Source organism: Mytilus trossulus, chromosome 10 (assembly GCF_036588685.1).
Source record: "Mytilus trossulus isolate FHL-02 chromosome 10, PNRI_Mtr1.1.1.hap1, whole genome shotgun sequence".
NCBI lineage: Eukaryota > Metazoa > Mollusca > Bivalvia > Mytilida > Mytilidae > Mytilus > Mytilus trossulus.
The window spans coordinates 68842861-68854251 of NC_086382.1; the positions used below are offsets into that span (position 1 = coordinate 68842861).

The 11391-nt window shown below is 31.7% G+C and overlaps 1 protein-coding gene across 1 annotated transcript; it reads left to right on the forward strand.

Annotated features, from left to right (window-relative positions):
- Positions 1-1611: 1611 nt before the first annotated feature.
- LOC134686543 (baculoviral IAP repeat-containing protein 7-B-like) lies at positions 1612-11167 on the forward strand. The gene is made up of 8 exons (XM_063546210.1): positions 1612-2740; positions 3331-3457; positions 4267-4430; positions 4825-4867; positions 5667-5762; positions 6708-6791; positions 8122-8154; positions 10800-11167. Exons 1-8 carry the CDS (start codon positions 1631-1633, stop codon positions 10994-10996), a joined length of 1854 nt encoding a protein of 617 aa, XP_063402280.1. The 5' UTR covers positions 1612-1630; the 3' UTR covers positions 10997-11167.
- Positions 11168-11391: the final 224 nt, after the last annotated feature.

Sequence of the window (11391 nt, forward strand, 5' to 3'; positions counted from 1 at the left end):
AAATACTGAACAGAGGGATGAAATGCAACCTTCCGTTAAAAATAGTAATAATCTGACAAGCCAGAAAACTTTAGAATGTTGAGTTTAACAAATTGTTTATATAAATGAAAACTGTCACTTTTTATAGGGTTTATTGCCCTTAATTGATAATTTTTTTCATTTTTGCCTAAAATTTTGAAAACTATATAAGATTCAGAGAATCTTAAAACTGCAAAAATGGTCAACAAAATTCCACAAATATGTCTAATGGTTGAAATTGTTAATGTAATAGTGACTGTAGCTACATAAATACTTCAATATGCAAAAAATAATTAGCAACACATGGTCTAATACCAAGTCATTTTTCCACAACATAGTAAGTAAACTGACACTCTTAATTAACATGATAAAAGTGACTGATTGCCCCTAAAGGCGATTGTTATTTTACTCTCTTTTGTGTTTTGAGCAAATTTGTAGAAGATATAGAGATAAACCTATAAATCTAAATGATCAACAATACATGACAAGATCATTAAAGGAGATCGATTTCTGTCATGCAATCCTTTTATCGACTTATGCTACCGATTTATTTGATAAAGTTCTGCATCATTTTCAAATGAATACTTTGACCTAAAATGGTTTTCATTTTACACATTGAGACTTAGATATAGAGTTATCTCATTGGAACTCATATCACATTGTTATGAATCAATAGCGGCAACAAGACGAAACTATAGTCTTTTTTCTGAACAAACGTCAGGACAGGTGTCTAAATTGTCCAATTCAACATAACGGTCCATAGTTGGTGCAGTATCTGCTTACCCTTCCTGCTCAAGCACCTTATATCACACCTTGTTTATGGGATGGATTCGCGTTGGTCATTTATAGATTTCTACGTAATGTTTTCTGGATTTGTTTGTCTTTTTGATATAATTAATTGTTTTTTTTTAGCAATATTACGTCTTCAGCAATGTTCAGTTTCTCCGATTTCGGTGAGCAAATGTCTCATTGCGTTGGTATCTGACAGTGACTGGGCAAATACCTGTTCCTAAAATATAATTTTTCCAAATGAGGATGTTTGGATGTCAGTTTTTATTGCCTTGTTTCATAGTAGTGGCCAATCCAGTGATAATTCACATAATGGAAATCACCACTTCAGTATTTAAATTGAAAACTCCCAATAATATTTAAAATCTATTTTTAGAATATTTTTTTTAACAAGCTTCCGTTAACCAAACAATTTTACATGATCGATCGATAGTATAATTTATTTACACAAACATGAAAATCAAGAAAATCTATTATTTGTCTATTTATGTTTTCTTATCTTTTCGATAACTTGATTATTTATAAATGCTATATAATTGAAGAAACGGCTTTTTGGAGTACCAAGTCAAAATTAAAGTTACTGTACATGACAATCATCAACATAATATATATCCGTTATATATATAAAGTCCTATTGTTAGAACGTTAATACGTATGAAAGAAAGTGAAAATTTCCATATTAGGTATTTACTTTATTAGAAATACAAGCTGAATGTACTGAGAAGTAAAACGGAATGTCCTAAACATATTTTAAAGTCAAGATTATTTATACAATATACAATGGAATATACATGTAATAGAAAATTTTCAAAAGATTATTAAAATGTTTTATTTCATATCTAATCTCAAATATTTTAGGATAGTAACTACTGTCGACATGACTGTCCATTCAAAGTTAATGGGTTCCTCTGGTGAATATTTCAATACTTTTGGCAATGATGATGATGCTGGATGTTACCAGGAGTCACAATATGATAAATTATCACAAGAAACAAAAATTTCGACTAAAAGCCATAAAGTTCATAGAAACCATCATAATCCTGCTTTTGATTTGGCAGTTAGAACAATAACACGTCTTTCAAACCAAAAACATTTTGAACTCATGCCGGAATACCATCGCGAAAATGTTATGACAAGTGCCGAAAGGAAAGCACGAGTCATGCAACCGAGGAGAATTTTAAACAATAAAAAAAGTAGAAAAACATCAAAGTGTTTAACATACGTTTACGACCAATTCTCGCTAGAAATACTTACTCATCCTTTGGAAACGCACCAACAGCGCTCATATTCATTCGCAAATTGGTCTAAACCCGAACGATGGCCATTAGAACTTGTAAATGCTGGCTTTTTTTCCTTAGGAGATGATTTAAAGTTACAATGTTCATATTGTGGAATCAATACCGATGTAAGGGATTGGAAGGCTACTGACAAAGCTCTTGATAAACATGCAGAACTTAATCCACATTGTCACTTTCTTAAAGATACAGGCTATTTTTTCAAATCACGTATAAATGAGGATAAGAATTCGAAAGATAAAATTCACATGGACAATCCAGATTTGACCGTTGAATATGATACAAATAGTCCGTCATATTGTATAAAAGAAAACTTTGAACACAATGATTCCTTACATCCACCAAAAGGAATAGTTTTTAAATATCCACAGTATGCTTTTTTGGAAGTTCGATTGAAGACATATGACAAATGGAAATTTGGAGAAAAACAGATTCCTTGGAATCTATCAGAAAGTGGATATTTCTATACGGGGGAGGGCGATATTGTACGTTGTTTCTGTTGTGACCTGGGATTGGCTGAATGGGATGTTTCGGATGATCCATGGACGGAACATTCCCGACACAGCCCAAAATGTTGGTTTCTTCTTCACGAAAAGGGGAAAGATTTTGTAGAAAGGATCCAGGCGGATTGGCGTAAGGTAGGAATGCATGTATATAAACAATAAAAATTATGTGAATGAAATTAATTTATGATTCCATGTCTTACTTTGCATTATGTGAAGCTTTGCTGAATATTACTGCTTTAACATTAATCAACAGACGAATTGAAGGGGAACACATAACATTTTGTATATAAAGTGGTTTGATAGCAAATGACTCGCCATCACAGACCAAATGCAGTTACAGTCAACAACTATAGGTCACTTTCAGAATCTCAACAACGAGATCGTATAATAAGCTTAATAAGAGCCCGAAATGACAAATGTAAAATAACTTCAAACAAGAAAACAAACGGTTTGATTTATTAACAAAACAATAAAAGAAAAACAAATATGATTAACAGCAACAAACAACAATCACTGAATTAAAGGCTCCATACTTGGACAGGTACATGTACATACAGAATGTTACAGGGTTAAATATGTTTGCTGGAGACGAACCCTCCCTGGTAATGGCTTTTATCTTTAAATATTTTAGTAAATTTACACACTTGTAAACTGTATTATGGATGGTATAGCTTTTTAAAAGCGATGAGGCTCCAATCATAAAATGCAATCAATTTTTGTAGATATATAATCCTAAACATGCAGCGTATGACGACAAACTATCTAGAATGGCTACCTTTGAAGGAGTTTGGCGAAGTGATATTGAACAAACATCAGAGATGCTGGCTGATGCCGGCTTCTTTTATGAAGGTAATAACAAATAAATAGAGTTCTAGTGTTGGTCAAGTTTGAACTGTATCACTAAGAACTACACAGTCATTTTAATTGAAATACCGTAATGAACATCTGTACCATTAAAAAGTAACCTTAGTTTAACGAATTGAATATAACAGTATTGATATAAAATATCAGAAAGAATTAGCTCCGTCAACCTCCCGGACTTGTGACCCCTTTAACGACAAAGTATATCAGTCAATAAGCTGTGGCAGTATGAGAAAATTACATAAGATAAGAAACCGTATTGTCATTTCAAAATATTAAAGTTCTTCATGCAGTGATGTGCGATATTAAATATTAAAACGTTTAAAAAAATAATGTATACCAAAAAAACTTCCATCATAAAATGACATCACAAAGCATGCAAAATTAATGAAAATTAACATTCGTTTATATTGCAAACACACCATTCAATGCTTATGTATTTGTTCAGCAGGAGGGAGGATTATGTTTGATCTTATAAAGTTTCTTGTAACTTGATTTTAAAATGCTGACTTCAATACACTGTCTCAAATTTCATTAAAAATACATTTAAATATGTCTTATGAATTTCCAGATTCCCTAACTTGACGGGAGTGCACATTTTCTCTGAATTCAAACCAAGTTCTGATAAATCTTGACACATATAATATATTCACATTTTCAGACTCACTTCACATCAGCCAAATTAACTGTTGAAATATGAGGAAAGTTTTTACATTTTTAAATGTGAGTCACCTTTTAAAATACTTGTGCATTTTACTTAAAAAATTACAAACTACTCAAAGTTCTTTATTCTCTAGGCGAAGAAGACACAGTACGCTGTCATTATTGTGATGGAGGACTACGTAATTGGGAACCAGGCGACGTCCCATGGGAGGAACATGCACGATGGTTTCCATTCTGTAAATTTGTTATCAAAATGAAAGGGCGAGAGTTTATAGACGAAATTAAAGCTAAATATGAAGTGAGTGACACTTATAACAGACTGGAAATAGTAATTTAATCAACATGAATACGTTTTCCTTTGAGTTTGTTTTTAATTGTCATAGAGTAAAATGGTAAGAAAAATATTTCAAACGGCCTAACTTCACTAGTGGTTATTTTCTAAGGAAAAGGAGGATATGTTTTAACGGAAATTCATATCAGTTTGAAATGATAAATTTTGTTTGGTTTCTGTTTCCGATGATTTACATGTTACTATATATACACAGTAAACAACAATTGCATTATCAGGCACATTATGCATTATGTTCCACTTATGTTTTATGACAATAAGACATACAGTTAGTCATATTTTGTCCCAACTATTGAGTTTAAAGTATTAGTCATAGTTTTACTATTGTCAAATTTATTTGTAGACTTCCGCTCAAACAGAAACACAGGAACCCACAACTGAAACTTGTAAGTTATCTTATATGTTTGTATAACTATATATAAATAGAGTTACATGCATCCTTGATTATCACATGTGAAACCGGTTGGAGAAAAATGTAGAGAATTAAAGGACTTTGAGAGCATTTTGAAATTTCATTTCATTTAATATATAATTTTATATATAACTTTTTGTGATTTTTATCGTTGAGTTGCTTACTCGTTATCGTGTAACCCTAGACTCTAATTGAGATTTTTAGTTTTATTATCCTGAAGATATTCAGATGACTCGCGCAACAACATTTTCTTGAATGGAACCTCAAATCGCAACCACGTATAATTCGAAGTTTAAATATGACGTCTATAATCAATGTACTAGTATACATATTTTTGAAGGGGCCAGCTGAAGGACGCCTACGGGTACGGGAGTTTCTCGCTACATTGAAGACCCATTGGTGGCCTTCGGCTGTTGTTTGCTCTATGGTCGGGTTGTTGTCGCTTTGACACATTCCCCATGTCCTTTCTCAATTTTATAGTTCTAGGTTACACTCTACTAGCTTTGAAAAGACACACGAAGAATCCATGTTATAACAACAAAACAATGATATATGACAGCTAGAAAGGGATTGAAACAAACCACAACATTATATAGCACAAATTTTTATTTAAGACCAAAACAAAATGGACAGATCTAAGAGTTCTCACTGATAATGAAAGCTAGTTACAAGCCCGAATTAAACAAATGATCCAAATTTGAATATCAACCAGTACTAATCCAACAGATAAATTATAAATTTCTTGAACAAGTGTTTTCTTTTTGTTGTTGTAGCAATTCGAAACGGAGCGATTGTCAAATCTATGCTTGATATGGGATTTCAAATGAAGGATATGATATATGCAGCTAATGAGTACACAAAACACGAAGGTAGCAAAACTATTCAAAACATACATTTTTTTATATCTAGGCACAACAAGCCATTGACATCAAACAAGGAAAACTAAATCTTATATAAGAATTTCATCCAACTTACTTAACTGAACGTCGATGGGACACGTATCAAATGTCTCTCCACATTGAAATATATAGTACTCTTTCGGCGCATCCGGTCTCGATTAATACCATTTTCTTAATTTTGTTGTTGATGTGAGCGTTAACTCGTTAACAGGAAAAAGCTCATACAGGACAGTCAATTTCAGGCTTCAATAGTTTATAGGTGTAACATTATTTTAGAAAAGATACAGATCAAGCTGAAAACAATAGATGAGGGATTTGCACGAATTTCCAAAGCAGCGTGTGAAGCCTAGAACCAATATACCTGATATTATAGTCTGATATGTTTTTAATTTGACTTTAGGGACACAAATCGATTTTCATCGTCTCAAAATGTTGAAAGAGCATTTATCGCGCAATGGAAAATACATAATAAAAAAGAAGATACTGTAATTTGCTATCTACTACAAATATTAACTAATAGTTTATGAAAATACAAAAACAAAATGCATTGTACTATAAGAATAGGTATTTTTTGGAGTTGCCCATTTTACTGCATTGAGAGAATTGCATGTAAGTGAAACCAACAAAGTCACGATTGAAAAAAACACTATGATTGTGATAATAAGAAGAAAAAATAAACAGTCTAACATAGTAACATTGCAATAGTTCTTCCTTGCTTAGTTTTATTTAAAAAGTAGTTCTGCATTAAAGCGAACATGTAAAAAATCAGGAGAAAACAAAATAAACTGAACATTTCAAAAGTTTGTAAACAAAGGCAACAGAATATCACTAACAATTAGGTAAATTTACTTTGCACAGGTTTTGTTCATTAAATAAAAAAACCCACATGTTTACATTTGTTTTGAAACTTTGTAGGAAACATACATTACAATACAGAAGACTTGTGTAGAATCTTAATTGAAAAACAAGAAACAGAAAAGCTAAACTTACAGTTTGGAGGTTAGTTATCACCAATTTTTTTAATGATGTACAATATATTTGATTAATCGCTACCTTAAAAAGATCTATGAATTTAAGCATTTACCAGTAGCTTGTAAACATCATTGAAACACTTAATACTCAACAAAAAAAAGGGTTCAATTCTATAGAATTAACCCACATACAGACCTTCTATTTTCACGAATTTGACCTACCAAATTAGATGATTTACCGGATATGTAATAACATAAGCCACACGACCGGTGCCACATGTAGAACAGGATCTGCTTACCATTCCTGAGCACCTGAGATCTCACCCAGTTTTTATAAGGGTTCATATTACTCAGTCTTTTGTTTTCCTTGTTGTGTCTTTTGTACTACTAATTGTCTGTTTTTTTTAGACATGGCGTTGTCAGTTTATTTTCAATTCATGAGTTTGACTGTCCGACAAGTATTTTTCGTTCTTATTTTACATGTTTTAAGAAACTGAGTTATAGTAAATTGACATGTCTGATTTATTGACATAGAATAAACTATTTTCTTATTACCGACTTTAATCTCGGACTGTATTATTTTGGGCAGGTTGGCAAAACAGGTGCGAAAGATACCGAAGGAACAGTCAAACTTATAAATCGAAATTAAACTGACAACGCCATGGTTTAAAATGAAAAAGACAAACAGACAAATAAAAGTGCGCAAACAAAACAATAATGAAAACAAAAGACTGAGCAAGATGAAACCACTTAAAACTAGGGGAGATCTCAGGTTCTCCGGAAGGATAAGCAGTACTTGCGATACATATGGCACCCGTTGTCTTGCTCGTGTTATAACACATCCGGTTAATTGTCTTATTCGGTAGGTAACATTCATGAAAAGGGAAGAAGATTGTCGAAACGACGTAAGAAACATATCCGATATCATCTATGAAACGGTTATTCCATAATGGTCAAACCACTGGTGATAAAGTCCGTAAAGTTTACGAAAAGATTATATCAACTGCACCATCTGGAACTCTTGGTTTAATTTCTTCATCATGTTCATAGTAAGCAGCAACGTAGGACATTCTGATACTCGGTCAAGTGATATCAATTTTGAGAAATAAAACTAAGAGTAATATCGGTGCAATTGATGCCAAAATTTGAATTACTTTAAAAGACTTAATGTATATAGCGAAACGTTTTAGTTCTTCATGAGTCAACACTTCTATACAGTTATGATAACATATCAATAGAAAATATCTATATTGCTGTCATTTTATATTAGAACTTGTACCAGTATTTTAAATCGTTGCTGTATAACTATAACATTTCCTCATTTTTCTTTTTCAAATTAATAATTTCTTACATTACAGAATTGTCAATTGATGAAAATCAAAACGAAGAAGGTACGTTTATCGTCAAAAGTCACATGTAAACAATGAAAATAAACACACCAAACATGGAAAAAGATAACAAACATTCTAACACACAAACAATAAAAGGACGTTCGTAAATTTGAAAATGCACTTATTACATGATAACAATAATAGTTAAAGGATCTGTTTGTGAAATATGAAACAGAGACAACACAAACTTAATATGAAAAAGAAGATGTGGCTTGACTGCCAATGAGACAACTGTCCACAAGAGACAAGAATGACACAAACATTAACAACTATAGGTCACCGTACGGCCTATTACAATGACCAAAGCCCATACCACATAATCAGCTATAAAAATCCCCGATATGACAATGTAAAACAATTCAAACGAGAAAACTAACGGCCTTATTTATATAAAAACATGAACGGAAAACATATATTTAACACATAAACAAACGACAACCACTGAATTACATGCTCCTGACTTGGGACAGGCACATACATAAATAATGTGGCGGAGTTAAACATGTTAGTGGGATTCTTACCCTACCCATAACCTGGAACAGTGGTATAACAATACAACATCAATACTATAGTGTTATTAACTGGCTGTTTCTGTATTGGCACTGGTATTGATTCAAGGTTTGCTGTATTGGCCTCGAGACCCGTAGGGTCGAGGGCCAATACAGTTGACCGAGAATCTATACCAGTGCCAATACAGAAACAGCCAGTTCATAACACTTTTATTAAATGATTATAAGAGAATTAAAAACCGGAAGTGGACGTCCCGTATTAGCCCATGAACCAATACAGCTTTTTTCCCGCTTTTTTTTCTGTATTGGCCCCGTTTTTTTCCGTTTCAAAACTTTAAGACGTTACAAAACATTGCACATCATTTAACCTTTTTATTTTATGACTTTAATTTAAAAAATATTATACAAATGTTTTTATGCATAACGATACTTCCAAAGTTAAGTAATGGCGTAAGAAAATTGAAAACCGGAAGTGAACGTCCTGTATTAGCCCTAGGGCTAATACGGCTTTTTTCCCGCTTTTTTCTGTATAGGCCCTGTTTTTTTCGTATTGGCCCTGTTCGAAGAGCAATATTAAATCTTGATTTATATCGACAATGGAATGTTTTTAGTATTGCTCATGCTGATTTATCCGTATTAGGGCTTATTTGCTCATATCATTTAATAATACAGGGTGAGACAATTAACAAAAACGAAACCAAATAAATGTTAAAAACACTCTGCAAACAACATAGCTATATAACAACATAGCTGTATAACAACATAGCTATATAACAACATAGCTATATAACAACATAGCTATATAACAACATAGCTATATAACAACAAAGCTATATAACAACATAGCATAGGACATTACGTTATCATTCATCACATAACAGCAAAAATATAAATAATTACAAAACAAAAAACAATTATAAAATAACATAACCGACATACTAAAACAATAGAAATGTTGTTATTTACAATGTGAAAATCCTGAATGCGGTACATGAGATAATGTGAAGCAGATACGAGGAACTATACTTAATGTATACGAAACAGTTCAAGTTATATTGAACAACATGATATTGTTAACATAAATACGTATATTGATGATTGATCCTATGCGCAAATTAGTTATTTCCTTCGTACTATACCAAAGAAGTTTCGTCATATTTGTACATATCGTGTTCTCTCTGATTTTTTTTGGTGCATTTGAAAAGGTCCCAACATTGGACATACACAATTAAAAGTAAACAGCATCAAATTTAACTGGGTGTAATATGAAAAATGTAACCATACGAACTTATAAACTTTGTTAGTTTAACGACAAGGAACTACGTGTATCTCTAGCGGAGTAATATTAAATGAAAACATAACAACTTAAATGTATTTATTTTACTTTTTACTAAGATTTTTTATATGAGTTGATAGTTAACTGTGATAACCTTTAACAACAGTAGAAACAGATTGACAAACAGAGAGACAACATTTTAAACATAAACCTAGAAAACAAAAAAATACATATATGTGGAGAAATTTGTATTATGTTCTACTCAACAAGAAACTAAAGATATAATACAATTCATGTTCAATACCATACTCAAATACAAGATTGCTTAATTTGTCTTGTGTTATCTTAATGCGAAAGGCCATATTTTTATTTCCAAAATTATTGATTTCTGGGTGGGAAGTTTTCTCGTTGTCAACCATACCACATCTGCTTATATACTTGTTTTTATTCTTTTAATAATTTACGTAGAATTGTTTCATTGGACACTGTTTTTCCTTTTCGCGATATTTTCTGATAAGTTTGAGCTTAAATTTGAATCTGTTATTATATTACATTTGTATATAGTTAACAAGACTATAAGACTAGCAAATTTTCGTTTGAATTGTGTTACATTTGTCAGTTTGACACCTTTTATAACTGGCAATGCTGTATTGGCTTTTTTCATTGTTGAGGGCCGTAAGGTGACCTATAGTTATTAACTTCCATGTCATTTGATCTCTGTTAAGAGTGTTGTTTTCTGGCATTTATACCGCATCTCCGTATTTTCATGATAAGAGACTGAGCAGGATTTTATAAAATTCAAACATCAAAATAAAATGAAAATTCTTTCAAACATGATTTAGCATCAACACTTCTTATAGATCCAGTGAAGGTCAGAGAAGTCAACAAAGAACTGAAGAAAAATATGATGTGTATTAGATGTGAAAGAACTACCAAGTCAATACTGTTTGTGGAGTGTGGACACAGAGTAACTTGTGAAACATGTGCTTACGATGTGGATTTCTGTCCATACTGCGACGTAAAAATCAAAACCAGATTGAAAACCTATCTTTCATAGCATAAGATAATGATTGCTTTTTATATAAGGTTTAATAAATTTATATCGGTTGTTAAATGGTCACGCAAACTAAGAAATCCTGTCGGATTTGTTAAACACCTGCAAAATAAATTCTCATTATTTATGTGACTTCATCATATAGTTGTACACTTCATAAACCATGATTGTAAATTAAAAACAAGCATATCATATTTATACATTTTTATTAAAAATGTAAAACTTATAGAGAAAATAATTGATGAACTGTAATTTGAAAATCATTACTTTTTATGCATTATTATAAAAACAAATAGTTCATACATCCACAAATATCAAATATAAATGTCACTTATCTTTTCTGAGTTTAATCATAGAAAAATGCTGATAGCATTCATTTTGCGAATAATTTACATATC

Bases quoted from the DNA above. Each gene is read 5' to 3' on its own strand.
- LOC134686543 (XM_063546210.1), top strand. From the start codon at position 1,631: ATGTTTTATTTCATATCTAATCTCAAATATTTTAGGATAGTAACTACT. The intron at 3,458-4,266 runs GTAATAACAAAT...TTTATTCTCTAG, and splicing joins TGCCGGCTTCTTTTATGAAG to GCGAAGAAGACACAGTACGC. The intron at 6,792-8,121 runs GTTAGTTATCAC...CTTACATTACAG, and splicing joins GCTAAACTTACAGTTTGGAG to AATTGTCAATTGATGAAAAT.